This window comes from Arvicanthis niloticus, chromosome 12 (genome assembly GCF_011762505.2).
Source record: "Arvicanthis niloticus isolate mArvNil1 chromosome 12, mArvNil1.pat.X, whole genome shotgun sequence".
NCBI classification, from domain to species: domain Eukaryota; kingdom Metazoa; phylum Chordata; class Mammalia; order Rodentia; family Muridae; genus Arvicanthis; species Arvicanthis niloticus.
Genome location: NC_047669.1, coordinates 11,785,427 through 11,810,650, shown reverse-complemented (window position 1 = coordinate 11,810,650; position 25,224 = coordinate 11,785,427). Strand labels below are relative to the sequence as shown.

The following is a 25,224-nucleotide window of genomic DNA, read 5'->3' as shown; positions in this document are numbered from 1 at the left end:
AAAGCCCATGTATGAAAGCAAACCCCAGACATGTGCTAATAATCTTTAAAAACAGCACTGAAAGCAACCCTAGATTGGTGCTGGAGAGCAGCTTGTGTCAAGCGAGTTTTCTCAGGGTGTGCAACCTATGGCCGTGAAAGGGTGGTGGTTTTGCTTTACAGAATTGGAGACAAACCAGCCAATGGTAGACCCATCATAACCTTGGTGTCTAAAAGCTCTCCAACTTTTTCCTGTTACTTGTCCAGAGAAAATATACTTGTGTTCTCCGAATGTATGCCTCACATAAATCTTCACTTTGATATGCATTTCCCTCCATCTACACCAGATGAATAACTAAGAATTCAATTCAATTCTGATGCCATGGATCTTCAATCACTGCAGACCCTGCGTTCCACAGCTGTGAATACTCAAGTCAATTGCATGTACGGAGCACTGGGTTGTTTGTCTTTCTGTCTGACTTAGCTCCAACTCGGTGGTACCAGCCTATGACTAAAGTGGATCCTTTGCTAGAGCGGCTCCAGGAACTCCAGGAACATCTCCATGCACTGGGCAATGAAGAATAGAGGCCATAGTAGAGAAGACAAATGAAAAGGTACACCCAAGAGGTGTTCTGAGCTAGGTCGAGAAAGGCCCTAAGTTTAGAAGCTTCTGTTTTTGGACAGCAGCTGATGGCAGACATGGCCCAGTCACTTCAACAACTAAGATGTTCTCTCAGTAAAACAAAACAAAAACAGAAAAAAAAAAAAAAAAAAAAAAAAAAACAACCAAAAAAAAAAAAAAAAAAAAAAAGATGTTCTCTCAACTCCAACTTTGAGATTTTGATAGCCTCCATCAGAGGCATGATCTAGTCAACCTCAGGTCTTCTCCCTACGTCAGAGGATGAAAGGGAGAGCTGAAAACTCCAGCCTTTAAAACACAGCTCTGTCTTTTTAGTGACTCTCGTCGAAGAGCTCACCAAGTGTCGCCTCAAATGAGAAACAGTCCTACCATGGATGACAAGAACTCCAGGGTTAGAAGCTGTGCATCAGGATCAGAGTCAAGGGGAAAATAATATTAAAATAAAAGCCATTCCTCTAGCCTCTCACCTTTATCAGGGTATTAGGAGAACTATCAGAAAGCATCTTAGGGTGCATGCTTTCTCTATCAACTCTCTTCCTTTCTGTCTTTCTCTCTCATCTCTTCCTTCTTTCTCAAACACAAATAACTCAGGTTGTAATTTTGCAATGTTACACTAGTCTAAATGACAGTATTGAAATTACTTTGGATATTTTAAATACATTATGATTGAAAAAAGTTGTTAAATGTTTAGTTTCAGTAGAACATTAATATAATCCAACAAAAATGTAACTTAAACACCATCTCCAACCATAAATAATACCATGTGGGAAGAAAAGACAGTCTAAGGATAAGAATCAAGAGGTGCATTTTAGCACGGATTCTGTGGAGAAGGAAGAAGATAATCCTAAAGTGACAATTGACCCTCACTTTCTAAAAGACAGATATCAACATGAATTCAGAGTGGTTCTAAGAGTCTAAACTGAAACTGAGGTAACAACGGGTATCCAAGAGATGGGACTGGAATATGGAAGGATAGCATATTAACTTATGCTTTCTGGTTACCTTTGCACTTTGTTATGGTACATCTAATCCTTTGATAAATCAACAAGACAATGAAAGGAAAGTGCCATAAAAATAGTATTTTGAGAATAAAGTGAAGATATTCCTAAGAACTATGCTTGCTGGTTGCTGCTGTCACAGAGAAGTGTTCTTTTATGGATCAGAAAAAAATGAAAATGGTTATTCAGTTTGCTACTAAGTAAGCCTTCTGGAGCCATACTCTTTCCTATGTGAACAAATATTTACCTATATGTTAAAAACTTAGCTACATGATCTCTGAGCCACATAAGCTCTGATATTCTGTGATCATCTTGGGCCTACCATTTTGCCTAGAATTCCTTTCCATTTCTCATGTTTATTCTTCTAAAATGTTTCTCTAGTATGCAGTATAAAATGTTTGGAAGTTTTCACTCTTAACACTAGATTGTTTAGTTGTTTACTTTCTTACAGTGTTTTGTGTGTGTGTGTGTGTACATGTGTTTGTTTGTGTGTATGTATGTTTATCTAACATGTAAACTTTCAAAAGGTATTTTTTATATATGAACAGTTTATATGTTGCATATCATGTATATATGATATATTATTCTTGAAAACGTTGACAAAAGTATTTTTATATTGATCTTTATTGTTTATACAATACAAATATATGAGTTATATCATGTCAAGTTCGCTAAAAGTATTTTATAGTTGATATATCAGACATATAATATAAATCATCTATATGTACACACACGCACATCATACACACACAAATACACAGACACAAACACACACATACAAAAAGTAAGCTTTACTAAAAGTATTTCATCTAAACCCACCATAGCCAAAAATACTGTTGCTCTCTGGGAGAACTTCCAGCGGTTAAGAGTGCTTAGGACCTAAGCTCATTTGCTTATTTTTTTACCTGTCATTCTCCTTGAAACCCCACATACATTATATTACTATTAGAATCAGTGTATGCCTCAAGCAAGAGGCATTTTCATCGCTGTTACAATTTCTGAAATCCAGTGTCCTTTGAGAACAGATGCAATCAAGGCCTGTGTGGCAGGTTCCTCACTAACTCTGAAAGGCCCTATGTTAACATCCTGTTCATTTATTTATTATTGTTTTACACAATGTCTCTGAATAGTTTCAGCACATAATTAGGCACATGGCAAAGTAAAAAAGCATGGTAAGGTACTTCCTTATGTCACTGTAGATCACTTCTCTGTCTGTCTGTCATAAGAGTTTAGGAATTCCCTAGAATCAGGACATAGTGACACATGCCTTTTTATTTCCAACATACAAAGTTAAAGCAACATTGTCCAAACAGACACAAGAACAAAAAAGTAATTAGAACTAACATTGGGCAACTTGAGATACTTCTATAAGAAAAGGGGAAATGGCTTTGGCAAGATTTTGTCAAGAGTAGAAACAATGGAAACCCTGTTATGTGAATGCACCCGCAGGGACCTCTTCTGAACAAACACTACACATTATGCATCATTTTCTGCAGAGCATAAGTCAGAGTAGCCATACAAAGGTGATTCAGAGGCAGACTGGAAAGTCACGACTACTTGAGAAGTGACAGACTATAGACCTTGTAGCCTACTTGAGGTGGTCAGGTGACTCATCAGGTATTAAATTTAAAATCTGTTTTGCCTCAAAAATACCATCAAAGTTAGATGTGAAAGTCTATTCTTTGAGGATATTTCAGGTTCCTTTTAACTACAGCACAATGTGGTCTATACCAGACATCATCTGCTTTTGGCACATATTTTAATATTTAAGTGTGTGATTATTGTTCTCACAGTATATAATTATGTTAGCCAATAAATGCTTACACATTCACTTCAGTTGCATGGATTGAAGAAAATACAGAAGGATTAGCAGGAGCGCCTAATTAACTCTTGCTTTCCTAAATTAGAATAATTGAAAAGGATAGACTAGACCATGCTTTGATTTGAGAATGGAACAGGCACACAGAAAGTAGACTCCAGTGTAATTATGAACTATTTAACGTAGAGGTCATCCTAATTACTTTAACCTCCCAAATGTTTTGCTTTTTAATGCAAAAGTGATTCTTAAGGAACAATGTCACTTATATCTTCCTGGTTTTTCCAATAGTAAAACAATTAAAATGAATAAATCAAAGTCTTTAATCTGGTTTTAGAACACACAATGAAACAGAAATCTAAGCTTTGGGTACAGCTGTATTACCATAGTAGCCAAAACCATCTGCCATGTCCTGGCTAAGTTTTGGTTGCTCTGTCCATGAAAACAAGTATAAGTATGCTCTTTGTATCTCAGAAGTAAGATGCCTATAACCTGGTCATACGCTTCACAAACAGGAAACCGTTGTCCACACTGTCAGTGACTATGAGTGTGTACCAACAGTAAGAATGTTAAAACAGTTAAGACCACTGCTGAATAAGCCAATCAAAGTGCACCATTTTATAGGCAGCATGTGTAGACATGGTGCTAGAGAAGAAAGCTCACAGCAAGGAGAAATCTCCCAGCCCAGTCTTTTCCACACAATGCATCTTTAGATGTCCTTTGTCTCATAATGTTTTGCTAGGGCTTGACTTTTCTTTTCCTTCCTTCCTTCTTTCCATTCCTTACACAATCTTTGCATACAGATTATGACTTCTGGTGTTGCATTTTTATGGGATTCCTCTGTGTGTGTGTGTGTGTGTGTGTGTGTGTGTGTGTGTGTGTCTGTCGGTCTGTCTGTCTGTGTATCTTTATGTGTTTCTCTTACTTTTTCGTTGTTTTATCCTATTGTGGTTTGTTTGGTTTTGTTTTATCATATCTCTTTTGATATTGTTCTTTAGATGCCTGATTGTTTAATGAGGTGAGTGGGGGGGGAAGGGTAGGGGAAAGGGGAGAGGGAGAGAGACAGATGGAGGGGTGACTTGAGGAAGGGAGGGAAGAAGGGAGAGAGTGAGGAACACAGAGAGGGGAGATTTGGGTGGGAGGCAAACTGATGAGAATCTCAGAGGAGTTAGGAGAGGATAAATTGTAATTAAAATATTAAAAGAAAAAAATTCAATAAAGGAACAATAGAAAGGAAAAAAGAAGCCCTCAGGAGTGAAAAACAAAGACTAAACAAAAACCCAGGTTCTAGTGAGCACATAGAAACATTCTGCAGAATGTAACTGAGTCTAGTGTCAGGAAGTGGACTTGCTATTGTGAGAAACTAGGTATGTAGCACTTACTTGATTTGTTGGAAATATAAAATTGCTTAATGTCAGCTGATAGCATAAGCATTTCTCGGAAGTGGTTCAGTTCATCCCCTGCATCTTTTCAGAGTTGGTCTTGTTTCCTCCATTTCTGTTCAGAATAAATTTTACCGCTGCCCTGCTTGAGATCCTTCAACAACTTTCTATCCTCTATCTATAACTGACAAGCTAAAATCTCAGTTTAGCATCAAAACTCAGCCATGGCTTCCCATAGCCTCAGATGAGGTCCCATCCCTAGCCTGGGTCTGAGGCTGACATCTCTATGTCTCCAATGACACAATAGCACCCAGCCTCTGGCTTAATTAACAAGCCTTTGAGTAAGGCTGCATAGGTTCTGCCACCTTCTTACAACCCTACCATTCTCTTCTCGTGTGCTTGTCATAGCAGCCTCAGTTTGTCTCATACAGTGAGACACTACTAGAAAACTACTACAGAGTGCCATGACTCTGCTCTCAAAAATGCACTTTCCTTTTCTGCTCAGTTCACCACAAAAGCACCATGCCTGCTCTACAGGCAAAGTTGAGCCAATGAATAAGAAATGGAGTCCACGTCCACTTCTGGGTCTGATGGAGCCAACACTAATACACAAGAGTTGGTCCATTGTGTGTTTTGCCTTTTGTCCCCACCCTAACTGACAGTCTCATTACATGTGCTGGGAAGGGGACAGGATATGCCTAACAAAGGCACTTCAATCTTAGATGAAGACAGGTAATGAATGATTGACAGCACAGAAGCAGGATTGCTCTGTAATTTGTTAGGAAACACTGACAATATAATGAATGGCCCCTGTTCACCAATGAGAGTGAGACACACAGAGGTGTATGTGCTGTCAATTAGAAAACCAAAGACATTATCAGGGTCAAACCTCACAGTGGCATAAGGACCTGCCTAACTTTGGCATCTAGAATCCCATGAACTGGCCCTGCAACAAATTTGACCCGTCTAATTCTTAGCCTGGGGGAAGGGGGAAATACTCTCCAGTGATGGAACACCAACTTCAAAAACATAGATGATAAATGAAAATGCAGAAATATATCCAAGTTCTAAAGTAAGAAAAAATAGGAAAAGAACAGTGCATCACTTGCAGTAGAAACACAATAACTGATTTCACTTAATTCCTGTGAATCTGGGAGAAAATGACATACCAAGATTTCTGTTTAACCCACTCGCAAAATCCAAAAGGTTCAGTGTGGTGGCAAATGTCTTTGATCCCAGCACTTGAGAGGAAGCTCTATGACTTCAAAGTCACACTTGCTTATATAGTAGTGAGTTCTAGGCCAGCCAAGACCTACTCTCAAAAAGAGCGTCAGAGGCAAAGAGGGAGGACAGAAATATAAAGATGTCAGCCTTTCTGTTTAGTGTGGAAATCTCACTGTTGGCAGACCCATGACCTTTGTAGCATTTATCATTACTTCTAAGAGCAACAACAAAACAAAAGCTTCTTCAGCATGCAGCATAGCTTTATATAGATGCATGCGTGCTAAGTCATATATGCAGAGACTTCAACAATGTGTCATGAGATATCTACAAAGAGAGGGTTCAGAAAAAGGGCAGAGCAATGAAATTAGCTGCCCTTTATAGAACATCACAGAGAAGTACCACAGTGCCATTTTGAAGCAAGATGCTGATCATACAAGTTTTAAAAAGTTACTGCTAGTTAACTAGTATGAGCTGATAGTTATGTTCTTAGCATGAGAATGCATATATGGTACCATGGGAGATGGTACCAGGAGGTTGTGACTTCATTGATAGCTTATGGTATACAATGGGGCCCTGTTAGATCAGGAGGTGGGGCCACTGGCTTTAAGGGGGTGTAAACAAGAATGAAAGGCTCTCAAAAGAAGTTCATTTTCCAGATAGAGTGGATACCGTGGCTGGAGCATCACCCACCTGCGGGGCCCGAGGCTTGTATGGTGAGCTGCATTCCAAATCAGCCAGGATGCTGGTCAAGGAGTCGATCTCTGCATCCAGGCTGGAGCGCCTCTCCTCCAGGGTCTTGCCTCCAGGACTTCCCTGCTGAAAACACATATATTCAAACTCAATAAGCTGCCACAGCTAACATTATGAGTTCAAATTTCTCGGGCAAAAATTTGCTCCTTTTTAATGTTTCCTTTTTTTTTTTTTTCTTTTCTGTTTTTTCTTTTGTAAGGATTCATCAAATCTTAGTAAGGTGGGCCGGAAGAAATTAGCACTTTCTGACAGAGAAGAACACAGGAAAAAAAATACCTCGCTATGTTTTACTCTAAAGCCATATACATAGACATTTTGATAAAATTTTAAGTAAAAGAAATTAATGCCTCAATGCGTGCCCTTTAGGATCGGTACAACTGAGGCCCTCTGCACTCAGAAATCATTTATAGGACTTTAGCAGAGAAGCAATGGTTAAGGAGGGAAACCATATCTCAACAGGACACTCAACACTTGGCACCACAAAGCAGGAGAGATTTGTCTTTGGTCAGTGGCAGTGGGTATGCTCACGTGATGGATGCCTAAGCATAGCTCACAACCCAGGAAGCAGAAAGTGGTCATTTAGGACACTGGTCACGGAGGCATAGGAAGCACACATAGTGAGCATGCGTGAGGAAGCTGGTGATCAATGGGACTTGTCTGCCAGTGGTCCCTGGTAGCCACACTCAGAACCAATAAAAGGAAAATTTAGAACATAGTACTCTTTGGCCATTTTCAACAACTATGGGCAGAGCTTGGAAATGCAAGTGAACAGTTTGCCTATAGCTCAAAGCAAACAGATAGACAAGGAGGTGGCCCTAGAATTTAGAAGAAGGGCAGGGCATTAAAGTTACAAACTCTGAAGCAAATATTCCTTTCTATAGAGTAAGTGGGATCAGGGACACTGCGAAAGGCTCTACCAGAACTAGTTCCCCCCCTTTTTTTTTTCTTTTGAGTGTTTGCCCACCATATCACTTTCTCTCAGCCTTAGATGGTCTTTAAATGTGGCCCCACATGAGTGGACTCTGATGTATCGATCAACCCAATGCAGTCAGCACAAGGAAAGCCCCAATACACCTTGGTCTACATCAGTAAAACTGGAAATACCAACTACATACATATTGAAGATTGGAGATAAGTTTCTAAGATGCTACCCCAGATTAGTATGTCTCTTCCTTGTGTCTGAGCCTTCTTTAAATATAGGTAACTATTAATAAGTTATCCAGAGTATTGTCGAATGATTTGGACCCTGGCATATACTGCTGATGCTACCTATTCTTTCAATACCCTCAATCCACTCTGTTTGTTTTTCTAATCGTACCAGCTGCTATCTGAACATTGTCCTTTTAACAATTTGGGTAGGGTCCTTCTCATCCATACAATAATGTAGGATTGATGAGAGAAAAGATGTACCTTGCATATTTCCCCACAGTCTTGATCAGGGCCTGAACTGTGAAATGGTCAATAGGCATTTTTTTTTTAATTTATTGATGAATAATGACTCTGTTAATGTTAAAAGGATTTTCATTCTGTAATCATTCTTATATCAACAGCTTTTGGTAAGGGGCATGAGATATAATAGGAACCTGTAAGTCCTCTAATATATGATGTAGAAATGCAGTCAAACAGTTGAGAACACATGGACCTGGGTGTACATTCATGGACATCACGCTGGCTAGCACATATCTCAAAGGCTGAAAGACAGTCCTAGAGCTCCTGCCCCAGCCCACACTCAGAAACAGTGCTATATAGGTATGTTGTATTTTGTCAGAATCTGAGCTTCAGTGTTACCCAACTTTTTAAGTTTATTATTTCATTTACTATTAGTGTTAGAGAGCTGTGTGTGTGTGTGTGTGTGTGTGTGTGTGTGTTCATGCGTGCATGCACGCACATGTACTCTCATGTGGGCACCTGTATATAGCCCCTCACAGGCTATAGCCCAGACTGGAGGTCAGAAGAGAACTTTGTAGAGTTGATTGCTTCCTTGCTCCTTAGTGTGCATTCTGGGGATATAACACAGATCATCAGACTTGTACAGGACATATTTTTCCCATGACTAAATTATCAAGGTTGATGACTTTCTGTTACAGGAATACTAATGTGGCTCTCAGAGGGTCTGCTATTTACCCACAATGCAGTAGTATGGGACTCTCAAATTGAAAAGAAAAGGATCACTTTTATTTGTGAGAGGTAGGAGAACATTCCGCATAGCCAGAGCTGACATCAGATGAGAAGGCAGGGTGCACCACTTCACAGGATAAATATTGAGAACCAAGTGAATTTGTTTTCTTATGTGTGCCCCTAAAATTACCGTAAGCAGAAATTTGATAAGTGTGTCCACACACATACAGTATGTTGGTGAGAACAGTGGATTGGAGTCTGGTTAAGTGCTTCCCTGAGTTTCTTCATCTGGAAAAAGAAGAGATCATCACCCACCCTAACTCAGCCAGAGATTAGTTAAAAACCCTGAAAAGAAAGTAGATGGGAACATGCTTGGTAAAGTGTAAAGTGCTATAATTATGATGATTTTCATAAATAGCATTAATTATAGCAACCAGTAACTATAAATTAATAGTCATAATATAACTATTGTTAATTCTTCTTCTTCTTCTTGAGGTAAGCATCACTCATTAAGTGTTCCCTTGGGGTACCAGCAAAGAGACAGGATATAATCAGTTCTTTAACTTCTGTACTTTACTGTAACACAAAATATACTAAGTGCCTATGGCCTGAGTCATAGGATTCTAACCACAAAGACCCAAGGCACAGGATTAACCTGAGCTATACAGTGAAATGACTAATTATGAATGGTGACCAGCCCAAGCTTGCAGACCTTTGCTGGCTCCAGTCTCCTATGCTCGTGTGAGAGTTGGGACTGATCCCCATTTCCCCTTGTCAGATTAGGTTGATGCAATAGACAAACAAGTCCTAGCCTCACTCTAGTGGCTTCTACAGGTACAACCCCCATCCGCCCTACCTGACCTGATATAATAGCTTTGTGTCTGCATTTGGATCCTCATTATGAAAAAGAAACAGACACTTTCTCCCACCAAGGTGTCTCTTTTGTATCTTGGCTCCACCCCCAGAGTTCTGCCCAAGTTCCCACACAAACCCTTTTCTTAATACGCTCATCTACTCTCAGAAGCTTCAGATTTATGTCTTCTCTTGCTCTTCACAAAACAGTTCTAAATGCAGCTGAAAGAATCCTACATCCTTACCAACATTCTCACTGTGGTTCTGCCTGACAACAAATGGTTCCACAGCTTACCAGAGGCCAAATACTAACTAGGAGGAGTCCTTGGCGCTTTGCATAATGTTGGTTCTAGATACAGCAGGCACTCCTATAAAGTGGCCATTGTAATAACACTTTTCTACCCTCTCTGGTCATAACCAGAAAAATCCCATGTGTAAGTATGGTGTCCCTGAGAAACAATGTTGTGCCAGAAGGTCTGCATGCAAGTTAATTGGGGAATTGATCCCCAAAGCTCCTGTTGAGGGAGCAGGAGGAATGAAAGACAATCCACCTTGTCATCCTGAGCTCATCACCAGTGTGGGCCCCTCCTCATGCCTCTTAGGACTGCATGGACCTGTTTTGATGAACACCCCTTAGATTTCTCAAGCTTCTGCTTTGTCTATAACTGCTGTAGGACTTACAACTTCCCCATGCTTCACTCAAGGGATAGAAATGGTTACACAGCACAGACAGTACAGAACAGACAGTGAGGACAGCAAAGGACACCAAGGGTGCCAATGTGTCACACCCATGCAGAGCTCACTGCAGCAATGACTAGACTACAAGAATTATACAAGAAGACAAAAGCCAGGGCTACGAGGGTATCCACACACTGAGTTCCCATGACTGAACTGTCCAAAAGATGTAATTGCCACATAAGTCATTTCCATTTTTTCCCCAGAAATGCATGTAGATAACTAAAACCCAACAAACTACATTGAAGGCTTATTTTGTCCTTTGGGGAAAATGTAATTTTAGGTGGCACTAGGAGAATTACAGAGAGATGACACCACCCTGGCAAGAACCTGAAAGCAGACTATGAAGGATTGGTCCCCAACAAACACATATGGCATGTGAGAGAAACAAAGTTAGACCATACTAACAGACGGAACAAGGTAGACTGTCCTTTAGCTCAAATGTTGCTGACTGACTAAGAGCAAAGGAGATGGGGCACCAGCACTGAGGAAGGAACAAATGTCATGTTTATCTATTCATTGCTTGGACTTAACATTGTTATTAGGAATTTAAAGTATCTTTATAAAATAAACATAGATCTCACCTCCAAATTCAATGTTTCAACCCATTTGCAGCCCATTTCTAGGAATTATACTCGCTGCTGCAGCTAAACTATTAATAAGATGTTGCCTCCTTACCTGACACCATCACAGTCTACATGATCTTCAAATGGCCAGATTCATGAGGACGATTATCATACCAGAGACACTGAGCATGTTGGCAGTACTACATACCTGTATATTCTCATACTAAAGACCTCAAACTTGCATGTTTAGATACTGCATAATACATACCTTCATATTCACCCACTACAGACTTCACAACTGCATATTTGCATACTACAAAATACATATTCACATATTACAGACAACATCCCTGCATATTCACATTTGATTTCATGTGACAGCACCACTCAACCCTAGCAATCCTTTCATCTACTATTGTTAATTTACACTCAAAATGGAATTAAAGGCCACACACTGAAGTGTGGAATCTGTTTATTCCTATTCAGGAATGGCTAGCTTTGTCAGGACAGGGGATCTTATAAAAACTGAATGACATGGATTTACTTGATTCTTAGGTTCATGTAAGACATGCTGGGTAGAAACTACAAACATGAAATATGACATTCTAAGCATAACACACCATGAAGATTGACACCTGACTCAGAAATCATATTTTGTGATTGCAACTTTGATGGTTGAATTAATTCAGGCAGGTCCTACCATTCTTTACTACTACTGTAAAAGGATCCTAGTTATGTAAGAGTATCCCCATATATTAAAAGCCAATATATGAGAGGTGCTACTTTGAAACTTTGCCAATAATCTGCCCATTAAAGACCTTTGACTCATAAAATTTGGTGTCCACTCACAGGCCTTGCCTAAATCAACTATGGCTTTACTGACTGCATACCAGTCAGGCCATCCAACATTTATCATTGGAAATGAACTGGTCTTGTAAGCATTCATTTCAATGAACGTTCGGGAGCAGGAGGAACTACTGCATGAGTGATTAATCACACTGTTGGAGGTCCTGTCCTGTGCTAATGAAAACAAAACAAAAAAGGGAGTAGTGTGTGTGTGTGTGTGTGTGTGTGTGTGTGTAATATATATATATACATATGTATACATATATACTATATATATGTATATATATGTATAATATATATGTATATATACATATATATGTATATATATGTATATGTACATATACACATATATATGTACATATATACATATATACTATATGTATATGTACATATATACATATACATGCATATATACCATATGTGTATATACATGTATATGTATATATGTATAGTATATATGTATACTATATATACTATATATATATATGTATATATATGTATATATACTATATATGTATGTATATATGCACACATGTATATTCATATATCAACAATTTAAAAAGAAGAGCTTGTGATTTTGAGAGAAAGTAAAAGGAAGGATATATGGTCAAAGGGAGAGAAGGAAAACGAGAAAATGATGCAATTGTTTTATAATTATTTTATACTTACAAAAATTAAAAATGTTATATTACAAAATCACTTTGGGAAACTTGTTTTCTAGAATCATAGTCAACATGTAATATCACACCCAAAATACAATAGGCACTGACATGTAGAAGGCCCCAGGCTCTGACTAAGCATGACAAGCATGCTTAGTCATGACATGACTAGGCACATCACAGAAGTGGGACCTAAATAACCCAGGTGTGTTTGCAATTTCTCAATTGCAGAAATGAAACAAACCAAAAACTTCTCAAAGAAAGTAAGGTTAAATGTTCTATATGGTAATATATAAATCCTACTTTAGGATTTCAAGAACCTCCTTAGACAAGTCATCTAGAATGCCAGATGGGTGCTGACATGCAATGAGCTGGACTGTGCTTCTCTACCAAAATTCTGGAAAAAGAATACCTTCCCAGACAGTGTAGGAATAGAAAACAATTTCGTCTTAGGGACTCCAGGAAACTAATAACACAAGCAAACAATGATTATGCATGTCTATTTTTAAGACTATTTATGTTTGTTTGTTTGTTTGTTTGTTTGTTTTTGGTTTTTCGAGACAGGGTTTCTCTGTGTAGTCCTGGCTGTCCTGGAACTCACTTTGTAGACCAAGCTGGCCTCGAACTCAGAAATCCGCCTGTCACTGCCTCCCAAGTGCTGGGATTAAAGGCGTGCGCCACCACCGCCCGGCTATTTATGGTCTTTAGTCAACATGAATGTAACTACTTTTCCTACTGTAATTATTAAAATTCATTATTCCAAGAATTCTAGTATAATGTGGGAGAAAAGGATGGCCATATCCAAAAAGATAAATAAAAAGAAATATTCCTTGTAATCAACAAACTTAGTATATATTTATATAATATACATTACACATCATAATATATATTAATCTGAAGATATTATTAATATATGGTCTATTTATTTTTTATTAAAAAACTGCCCCTCTAAGACTTTGAAACACAAAACAAACACTGGTAAAGATTCTATACTCAGACTATGAGGATTTAATACATAGATCTAGTGTTTGTCAGCTTTTTAAGTTTAAAATATTACACTTAGATCCTGTTCGTGTCACAAAGTTGTAGAGATTAATAAATTCATATTTGCTAAATAATAGCCAATAAATATTTACATAATATATACTTCAACCACAGTGGCAACAAAGCAAACAATGCTTTGACTTGTAGCAACTCTATTGAAGATGTAACTTTTAAGTATATTCTGATCCAAACAGGTCAATAATTTGGGGTAGGATATATTTGAAGTCACATTCATACAAGTTCTAGTGTTTGAATATTTACAAGATAGATAATGGTTTTCAAATCTTTTCGCTTGAGTTCTTTCCATGATAAAGTATCCCACCCTCCCAGCAAAATGGGAAATTGAGAAAAACTGTTCCATCCCAGGCCAAGTATTCCATGTTTTGTAACAATGATTATCATGAAAAAAGGGCAGGGTGGCCAATGAATCTTTAGACTATAAGGCAGGGGGGCAGTCAAACAGTTTTTCTGAAAAATTCCTTCATAGACAATAAAATTCTCATAAAGAGAAACCAGCTTGTTAACAAGGCTAAAAGACTAAAAGGTGCCCCCTGTCTTCTGCACACTGAAACATTTCCACTGCCCAAGCACATACTTTGCTTTCAAGGATCATTTCAGAAGTCCATAAAATAAACAGGAAAGTTATTTTTATTCCTTCTTCTAGAAGAGAAAACACCGAGAAGAGAGAAATTCAAGAAAACAGAAGTCACTCATTTCCAGTCTCCTCGATAGGATATGAAGAGCAAAGTGCAGGAAGGAAGAGCCCATCTTCAAGCTACTCCACAGTGCAGTATGAACTCTACGTCCTAGAATCCTTGTCCATAAGCTTCAGATTCAGACTGTGGGCATCTACCAATATCTTATTCTTTCAGTCAAACAACAAAGCTAATAAAGTCATCTAGCCATGTGTCAATCATGAGACATGGAGACCTGTATCACAGTTACTTGAATCCAAGACTCCCTTTTAAAAGAAAAGGAGACAGTGCAGTGGCTCTGTCCTGCGAAGCTCATAACCAAATGAGCTGCGACTTAGACATGTTACACCAAATATGGCCCTTCCTACCAATCTGACTACCCTCAGAACTCTCGGTGTGCAACAGAGACAGATGGGATGGGGGAAGTGCTAGCCTGAGCATCTATTCCTAGCTCTGCCATCATGGACAGGAGAAACCTGAGAAAAATCACTGTCCTTTCTAACCCTCTCACCTGCATCATGAGCCTGGACTTGCTCTTTCTGTTCTCCTGCAAGAAGAAACTCCTGCTCTGTCTATGCACACGACTGGAGCCCATGGGACAGACAGTACAGGGGGATAAAGAGTTCTAAGCTAATTTGTAGTAAGTTTTGTTGTTTTCGCCTATCCTCACTTTTCCTGACCGAATTATTCTGATTCCATTTAAATTAAGTGTTATTTTGATTCTTGGAACTACAGACATTACCAACACAAGGTGACATATTCAAGTAGAATCAGTAACAACATTTTTCTAGAGGAAGCCCATTCTTTAAGAGTCACCTGCTGCTTAAAGGAAACAGAAGCAACAAGGTGAGACTGGACTCCAGCAAGCAGTTAGAAGAGAACAAGACATGCGTCACATCTTATCACAAAGGCCTACAATGGAAGAAATTTTTTTTTTGTCAAATTGTTGAAATATTAGAGAAATCACATCTGTTAGCAATACAAAATAGATTAACTGCCCAAGAAACACCCCCGGTCTAGGAGCCATTTTCTCTTTCGCAAACTTCCTTTTCCCTTCTGAGAAACATCCCTTGAACATGCAGCAGTCATTACTCAGCAATGTGGCCCAGTGCACCAGCCTCCACAGGCACTCTGCACTGCCACTGTCAACAGAGAGGCAGCTACACTTAGGAAAGCTTCACCAACATCTCAGCACATATCCCAACAGCCTTAGAAACCTTAGGAGCTTACTATCCATGCCGAACAGAATTTGATACTGAAGACCAAGAGGAGAGCACTGCAGGAAACACAACTGGAGGTTCCGCTGCAAAAGTCTCTCTGCAAAGCCTTATACTTTATTTTACAGCAAAATGGATTGGAAAAGAGGGACGGTTTTTTTCTATAGTCAAGCTGAGATCAAATGAGCTTTTTAAATCATCAAGAAAAAGGTCATAGATGTAATCACATAAAAAGAAGGGCTCCATTGATCTGTGAGATGGCTAAATTGGTAATGTTCTTGCCCCGTGTCTTAGTAAGGGGGAGTGTTGCTGCGATGAAACACCATGAACAAAGAAACTTGGGGAGGAAAGGGTTTATTAGGCTTACACTTCCACAGCATTGTTCATCACTGAGGAAATTCAAGAGAGGAATTCAAGCAGGGCAGGATCTGATGTAGAGGTTGGGGAGGGGTGCTGCTTACTGTCTTGCTTTCCATGGGTTGCTTGGCCTGTTGTAGTATAGAACCCAGGGCTACTTGCCCAGGGATGGAAACACCCTCAATGGGCTAGGCCTTTCCCCATGAATAATTAATTCTAAAAATGCCTTATACCTGGGTCCTATGGGCTCCCTCCTTTCAGATAACTCTAACTAGTATATTCAGTTGACATAAGATTAGCCATTGCATCCCAGAAGCATGGAGACCTAAATTCAGATTCCTAGTGACTATATTAAACCTGAATACCATGTATGTGGAGGCAGATACAAGCAAATTCCTGGAGATAACTGGCCAGTCAGTTATGTAGTTATCTAGTCAGTTAATTGCCTACTTGAGTCACTCAGCTCTGGTCTCCACACACATGTGCAAACGCACACACAACACACACACAGACCCAAACACACATATACAGAGAGAGAGACAGAGAAACAGAGACAGAGAGAGACAGTGAGAGAGACAGAGACAGAGAGAGACTTTTAATTTCAAAAGAAATCTTAGCTTTGATACCAATTTGACAACCAATACCTAATGTAAGACAGTTTTCATTTACTTTTCTATAAGTGTTATTAAATATTCAGAATGTACTAGCATGATGGAAAAGAATGCAGATGGCAAAGGAGAAAGAGATGGCAAAGGAAAGAGAAGTGGATGGATAAGAAACAGAGAAGAGGATGGAAAAAAAAGGGAGTCAGTCCTCTCAGTGTGGCTTTATCTACAAATCTCATTAGAAAACAGAGTACACATGGGAAAGCATATGAGACAAAAGATATGAGAGGGAAAAAAATCAAAAATAGAGAGAACACCAAAGAGTAAAAACGAGACAGGGCTGCATGGACAAGGGACATAAGTCTTGACCTTGGGTTGACCTTGGATGGACAACACTACGGTGCTCAGCTGAAGAACAGGGGATTCTGGGGGAACATTGCAATGTACTGCCAGGCGACAAGACTGTGCTTTGGGGGAGAAGACAGCAAGGCCAGATTCAAAGGGTCATGGGTGATCACACAGTGCACGTGTATCGATCTAACAGGGAGCTTGGCCCTGCTCCCAGATGCAGAGAGCTAAAGGATAAACACAGCCCCATGATGAAGCAGAGAGTGGGCATGGGTAATTGTATCTGGGGACTCAGTGCTGATGTGGGAACAAACACATGGTATGAATCACATATATTTTAGGACGTGCTCAGATAGTTTACATTAAGACTCCCAACAGGAATTCCTATTTTTATGCCCAAGGTTACCATTGATAAAAAGTGAGTCTGAGACCAAATCAGAAAACCACTGATCTGATCTTGCCTTAGTCAGGAATGAGTGTGATTCTACAATGTAGCCAACAATCATGACTGGCACATGTGCCTCGCTGGTGCATTACAAATTGACAGGCGGCCGTGACAGGTGACTTCACCACCCTAGAGGATGAGCTCCTCAAGTTTCACTACTGTCATCTCAACTTAGAAATCCTTCCTTTCCTTTGAATGAGGCCCATGCCTCCTGGAGTGCAGGCCTTCCTGACAAATGCTTCCTTGTTCACAGACTATTCAGGGTCAATGATAATCAAAGACCCACTGTGCCCTGCAATGGCTCAGTGCTGAGTCTGTGTGAATAAAGAAAAACAACAAACAAAGGAAAAATGAAAACCTGAACTAGTCACTCCATCTCGCCTTCCCACCGGGCCCCTCTTTCAGATGTCAGTGTTGTGTAGATGCATTTCCCTTCAACCAGGTCTACAGGTTTATATCTGACTTCAAACTTTCTCAGTGCCACAGTCTCCTGTCTGCTGTTCACACTTAAAGTGAAATCCAGGTCCCACTGGCTTGAATGGCAAGGATTAAAAGGTACATACTCTTTAATCAACTCCTGTGTTCTTCATTTTGGTTTCCACTTAAGAAACAGGAGAATAACATCACAACCTGCAAAGGCTTGGAGCCAGATGACAGGAGAAGCACCAGACACAAGGCTAAGCACTCGACAGGCCTTCTGTAACTGGATCATCTAGATAAGGTCTAGGAAATGGGGTCTGTAGAAAGGAAAAGTCCTGGTTTTCCAGGAAAGGCTGTGTTGACAAAGACAAGCAAGAACTGGGCTTCAAAAGTAATCTACGCCGCCTCTGATTGTAGATGTATCTGTGACATCTGTTAGAAGGTGTGTCCCTAGCACCTTCCATAGACTGAACAAATCTGAATTCTTGGATGCTAAGTATTCAGTCTCTTTCCAATTCTTTTCTACACCAAATATGAAACATAGTGTCATACTTTGGCTGCCTGTTGCTAACCCAAATGCTAACAGTAACTGGAACAATTTAATTAAAACCTCACAACTCTAAGCACATTTAGGCATAATTCCTTAATAATACATTCTGATCCAATTCCTAGTGATGGAAATGCTTTGGTCTCTGCTCCACAGTGCTCAGTTCTCACCCTCAGTTCTGGTAGGGTTGAGAACAATCTATTTTACTTCTCATTTCTAGGAAGAACAAATATGTTTACCACCTCCGAGGGGTGCTGAGACTTTGCATTTATTGGTATTTATAAATCTTCTGAGTGTTCTGAAAATCATCTGTAAGTTGACATTATTAGTAGCACCTTGCTGGAGCTTAATACACATTCAATTAAAGAACAATAACAATATAGAGAAATCCACAAATTAACAAGGCGTTATTTTCACCCTCCTGACACAATACTATCTGGAGACTGCACAGAACCATTCATTAATGAGGGATTATTACCAACATTTCTTCTAGAAATACACACTTATATTTGCCTCCAAGGATATTCTCACAAACACAAAAACAAGCCAAGCCTCTCACCTGGAAGAAAGCAAGACTCCTGCAAACACCCTGCCCCTTGTGCTTTTGACATCCTTCACAAACTGCTATCTTTCCCAGAATTCCCAATTGCACCTTCAGGGCCACTAAAGCACTTCCAGCAAGTCTGCCTCCCTGGACTCCAAGTTCTCTTACTGTGTTTCTTCTGCTCAGTTGGGCCCCACCCTTTGGAGTCTATAGCAGATATCATAGGCGTGAACAGACAGCCTCTTAGAATTAGGAATGAGAAAAATTCCTCAAATGCAATCATAACTGCGAAAGAGAATAGTCCATCTAATAGAACTGTGGGTAGGGGCTGTAATTTTACCATGCACAGCTATGGGGAAGGAAACGCTTTAGCAAAGAAATCCAGCACTGTTTCCCTGTGTAACCAGTCCGGAGCCCCCTTTCTCTAAAGAAACCCCCCTAGCTGGGTAAGCAGTCCACTGAGTGTGGAGTAGCACAGCGGCTGGCTCCCAGGTCTCCCTGCTGCTGTGCAATGTAAGGGCGCTGTAGCATATCTTGTTTTCCTGGGTTCTCCCGCTCATCTTCTGTTCTGTGTGCTTTGTCTTGGCATGCATAGCTGAAGCAGAGGAAGCTGTGCCTAGTGCGATTGAGGTTTCACCAACAGAAAAAGGGGAAATCTTCGTGATTTTACTATTTTCACTACGGAAAAAAAAAATCCCATATTTATTTCCCCCTTTTTGAAACGGCACTAAGGAAACACATGTGAGGCTGCCATGAACGGAGGCTGTACTTTCCAAACAGGAGCAAAAGACTAGAAATAGAAAACCTCGATTTGCACAAGATGTGTATAACTTCCTCTCTTGTTTCTTATCTTTACCACCCCATGCCAACAGAAGTAGTACATGGCAAACTCTACCATCAAAAGGTTGAGTGTGGTCCATAGTCCACTGTCTGCTTTCCAAAATTTCCCACTGTGAAATCGAACAATCACACAACGAACCCACAAATATCAACTAAGTTCCTAATCTATATTCTTCCAAAGTGTAAGGACTACAGATGGTATAGGAGCTAAATCATCACATTTTAGGTGAGTACTAAAATGGAAATGAATGGAAGATACTGGGAAGAAGACATACCCAGAAACACAGAAACCTCTCACTGAGCTAGTGATCAGCTCTCCAGGTAACTGGGGTGGCATGACCAAGTGGTCCAGTTGAGAAATGTAGGCCTCCTGTTCCCTCAGAACAAGAACTGGCTGGAATAGGACCAGTCAAATCAGGGAGTTTGTGATTTATGATATCAAATTCCTTCTATGGGACTTCTCTATACTATGCTGTAATTCTAACTTTATAAAATATAGCTGAAAGGTCGAGATTAATGTACATGAACTAATTGTATCACTCCATAAAGAGGCATACTTTAGATGATGGGAACATTAAGTGGCAGCAGCTGGTTATCACAGTAGTCTGATTTCAAAGTAGCATTTACAACGAGGTAGACATTGCTCGACAAAGAATTTTCTAGGAAAATATTGTTGAAACTGTCATTCTGCATGTGAAGCAAAGAATGTGTTGGTAAGGGTCACATAGGAGCTTCTTATCATTGAGCCATGGGACATCAGGTATGTCAAGACAGAAACAGAAAAGGATTAAGAAATGCCAGGAATGCCTGGAATCGATGAGGAAAAGAGAAGAGAATAAAGTAGAGTTTTTCTTCTAATGGAAAAACTATTGGCCAGTCAAAAGACAAGCAAGTATCAGCCAGCAAGCATGAAACAGGGAAAACCAACTTGGTATTTGTTAGAATGGAAGTATCATATCCACACAACAAAGATCATAGAGAGAACACACTGGGCTGTAAAGAGTAAGGAAGTCATCATATGCTCTGAGAAGTTCAATAAAAGAAGAAAGTTCATGTGGCAGGCAGTAAACAGGCACAGGAAGGAAATAACAGTTTCTTGAACATTAACTGTTTAGGGACATTTAGCTAGAATGGGGGAAAATTAGAATAAAAGCAATAAGTCATTTATAATATGAATGAGCTAAAATTATGGGCAGTGAAATAAATGGACTGGAACAAATCAGTCGTTCTTGTGCCCAGAAACCCTGCTGCTCAATACAGGAAAAAACAGGACGTGTACACAATGACCATAGGACATGGGATTTTCAGTGTGGGATTGCAGAAAATATGATAGTGTGTTAAACTAAATGTAACTCTCGTAATAAGATGATGGATTAAACTTTGGGACAAACTGAGTATGAATATGAAGACAGTTTTTTTTCCATGAAGAGGACTATAGAATCAAGATGGTCTTGTAGTTGCCAATCACAGTAGGAATCTTCACCAGATCCAGCTATCAAGTGACCAACCACTGAGCTGAAGCCCTTTGTATCCAGTAAGAGAAGACAGCTAGTTAAAGGAAGACCTCTCATTGGGCACCAAAAGTACAAATATGAAGAAAGAAGATCTAGTAAGGAAGGAATGTGTGAGGGGAACCAAAGGAAAGACACCAGGTTCTGGGAAGACAGCAGAGGAGGAAGCACTTAAAGGAAACCCACAAGCCAACTAGACATGGTCTGCATGGCCTGATGGACTTGGAACTCTGGAGTCTATTGAAGGCTTTCAGCATCCAGGCAGAAGCATTGGGTGAGGGCTAACCTCATTGGTTATCTCATAGTAAACCTCTATGTGTCAGGACCAACATCCCCAAAGATTTTTTTGACTGCTGATTGATGAAACTCTTAGCACTATCAACACAGATGTATCCTAGATTACTGTTCAGGCTAGCAGGTTGGTAAAGTTGGGTATACATAGATATTCCAGAATTAAATATATTCCAAGAAGCTTACCTAATGTGAATTTATCATTTGTCTTTTGAAACAGGATCTTGCTACTGTGAGCGCGCGCACTCACACACACACACACACACACACACACACACTCACAGACCTACAGATACAAACGTAGAGGGAGAAATCATGAAGCTAGCACCCTCCTTACTGCTGCTCTTCAGCCACTGACCTAAAAGGAAGATGGTCAAGGGTCACAAAGGACAGAGCGTACTCAACCTTCTCATATATTTTCATGGACCAAACTACGCCCTAAGGAAACAGCACATGGCTCAGAGTGAGCTGCCCTGTCCATTCACAATCCCACAGCACTTCCCACTACCACATTCTCTAGCATAAATGTGCTTTCTACATCAGCATCGTCTTCCCTCATCATACTCATAGGCAGAGGTAAAGACAACCTCTGTGATAAGATCCATCCATGTATGATCCAGGGAGCTGTTGGTTACTGTGGGCTCACAAATCAAAGTGGGCACGGTGGCGGACCTGAGGTCATTACGCCTAAAAGTAGGCACAATGGGCAAACGGGAAGGTGATTATCAGCCATCATGCACATGTTTTGGCTGCAAATTGTTTTCAAAGGTGAGTTTGTTTAAAGGCATCATAACCAGTCTTTCAAACATGAATTGGATTTCTTCATTGTTCATGATACTGTGTTCATTTTATCCTTAGAGACGGCAGCCTCTTTCCACTGCTATGCTGCTTTGCTGATCAGCTCTTTGTAGGATCAATCCAGCCCTCTGTCTGTCTGTCTGTCTGTCTGTCTGTCTGTCTCTCTCTCTCTCTCTCTCTCTCGCTCTGTCTCTCTCTGTCTCTATCTCTCTCTGTCTCTCTCTCTCTCCCTCTCTTTCCAGACCCAGGTATCCATTTGTGTATCATTTTCTAAAAGTATAGGAAGAAAGGCACTAATAATAAATATTAAAAGAAAACACTGCATTTGAATATGAATATTTTAACAGTGTTAAATATGAATATGAAACAAACAGCGTTGGAAAAAATATATTTTGCCGTAGAGAAATTAAATTGTCACAAGCACACGTAATCATCGGGCCTAAGTAACACAAACAGAGAAAAGCCAGCCAGAGGATTGCAACTGCTGAACAACAGGCAAGCAAAAGCAAGTGGCAGGGCCAGACCACATGCCAGGCCTAATCAAAGGTGGTTTACTGGAGGTCGTCAAAAGTTCAAGCCACAGTGTCATAGACATGGCCAGGTAAGTCCCGAGGAGCTTGTGAAGCCTACCAAACAACTATCTGCATATGGTTTGCCCCCTCCTTGTAGTGTGTGTGTGTGTGTGTGTGTGTGTGTGTGTGTGCACATGTGTATGTTATATCTCATCTATCTCTTTATCCTTCACCATTTCCTCACTATATCTATAACCTTTTTCTTACATTAAAAAAGAAAAGAAAAAAAATCCCTGTGGAAAAAGTGGAACAAAGATTTAGGAACCAGGAGTCAAGGACACCAAGAGAAACCCCACAGAATCAACTAATCTAGACTCATAGGGGCACATAGAGACTGAACCACCAACCAGGGAGTCTGCATCTCCATGGGTCTGACCAGGTTAGAGTTGTATACCTCTTAACAGTGGGAGCAGGGTCTGTCTCTGACTTTGTTGCTTGTTTTTAGGACCTTATCCTCTAACTGGGTTGCCTTGTCCAGCCTTAATAGGGGATAAGGTACCTAGTCTTACTACAATTTTATATGCCATAGCTGCTTGATAGCCATAGGAGACCTACTATTTACAGAAGAGAAACTGAGGAGATATGCGAAAGGGGAAGGGGTAAAGAGAGGAGGTATAAAGGATGGGCCAGTGGGAGAGGAGGGAGGGGAAACTTCAGACAGTATGCAATAATTAATTAATTAATTAAACTCTACTGATTGAAACAATAAAAAGACCTAAAAAGTATATGTCCAATTCCCAGGAATATAAGACCCTTTAAAACATATTTCAAAATACCTTAAGAAAGATATTCTGTCCACTCCTAAAAGTGATAAGCAATGCTGTACAAGTGTATTCAGTTTCCTTTGAGTGAGTAAGAAGAAATGAATGGAGGAACTGTCAAGGGGCTGGTGCAAACTTCACAGGCATAAAAGTTAAAATTGATTCTGGAAAAGAAAACCAAATCTCTCATTTGTCTTCAATGATTTATCTCTACCATTAAAAATGTGAATGTTCAAAAGAAGAATAACCCTTTATGCTAAATATTTATTTGCTTTGGTACAGAAATTTATAGAGCATATATCATGAATGTGAAGAGCCAAGCAAACTCCATCAGCACCTGCTCTTAGCATCTGGGAGCTCACAGCTGGATAAAGGGCCAACAGGAGCCAAGCAGAATACAAAACAATCAACTGAAGGGACGGGGGAAGTTATGGCTAGGAGGGAAGACTTCCCGATGAGCGTTCTGTTACAACCACTGTACCTACAGACATCTTTTTAGGTCTCAGTCTCCCCATTTCAAAAGAAGGTTGGAAACTGATTGCTTCAGCTGGTGCTATATCTAGAAGTCTGACTATCAGATTGGAGTCAATGACCACGGAAGTGGTCTGTTCCAGTTCTGCAAAAGTCCCACCTAGTAGGCAGTCATCTGGCTCTGGGCTAAACGTCTGGCTGGAAATATAAACACACTTCTACATAATACACACATTTACCAGTTTTGACTTGGAATTGGCAAGATGAGGTTTTACCAGAGTTGAGAGGAAAAAAGGGAAAAATTGTTCCCAGAGATCAGACTGAGCCACCCTGAGCTCAGTCTCAGGGTGCAGATGCACGGTTGGAGCAGGGTCAACTACTATCACATCCAGCTCACTACTGCCCGAGAGCGGGCGGGACATCATATTTACGTTACCAAGAATGCCATAGGAAGAGCCTCAAAAACAAAACTCTCTCCCTACCAGATTTGTCCTTTTCTACTTGGCAAACACTGCTTTATTTTTTTATCATCCTCCCTTCTGTTTTACAGAGAACACAAGCCAACATGGCAACAGGCTTCTTGTTTATTTCCTTCCTCTTCAAAAACAAAGCCATGGCTTGAGTACATTTATCAGAACAAAGTCCACAGAGAAAGAGACTTTTTGTCATTTTCATGAAAGCCCCATGAACAGCACAAGGAAGCAACTTTCACTGCTTCTATTCAGCACAGAACTGGAAGTCCTAGCAGGGTAATCAGGCAAAACCAAGAATTAAAAAGGGTCCAGACTGGAAAAGAAGGAAAACGAATAGTCCCTGTTTTCAGACAATGTAATCACACACAGAGACAATGCTAAAACTGTAGAAATCATATTGAATTAAAACATAGATTTAATAAAATTGCATGATATCAAATCTACATATAAAGGTAAGTAGGTTATTTACGTTAAAAGCCAACTCTCTGAAAAAGAAATCAAGAAAGAAGTCACATTCATAGTAGCTACAAAAACATAAACTGAAATACAGTTTTAAAATGATGTAAAAGATGTTCACAATAAAAATTATGCAACATGGACCAAAGTAAAGCAAAGAGCAATGAGAGTAAAGACACTATGTGCATGGGTGGGACGACTTTTAAATGGAGTCCATAGACAAGACTAAATTGTTATTGTGATTAGGAGCTTCACCCAGCATCTA

The 25,224-nt window shown here is 39.9% G+C and overlaps 1 protein-coding gene across 11 annotated transcripts in view; it reads right to left on the bottom strand.

The window, feature by feature from the left end:
* Lpp (LIM domain containing preferred translocation partner in lipoma) overlaps positions 1-25,224 on the bottom strand; it is a 597,622-nt gene that overhangs the window by 302,945 nt on the left and 269,453 nt on the right. For 9 of the 11 annotated variants that reach the window (XM_034515315.2, XM_076942742.1, XM_076942739.1 and 6 more), the window contains one exon: positions 6,729-6,854. In XM_034515315.2, the coding sequence (XP_034371206.1) occupies positions 6,729-6,854 (126 nt within the window). The remainder of the gene's footprint in view (positions 1-6,728; positions 6,855-25,224) is intronic. The other 2 variants (XM_076942744.1, XM_076942747.1) reach the window with 1 other exon arrangement.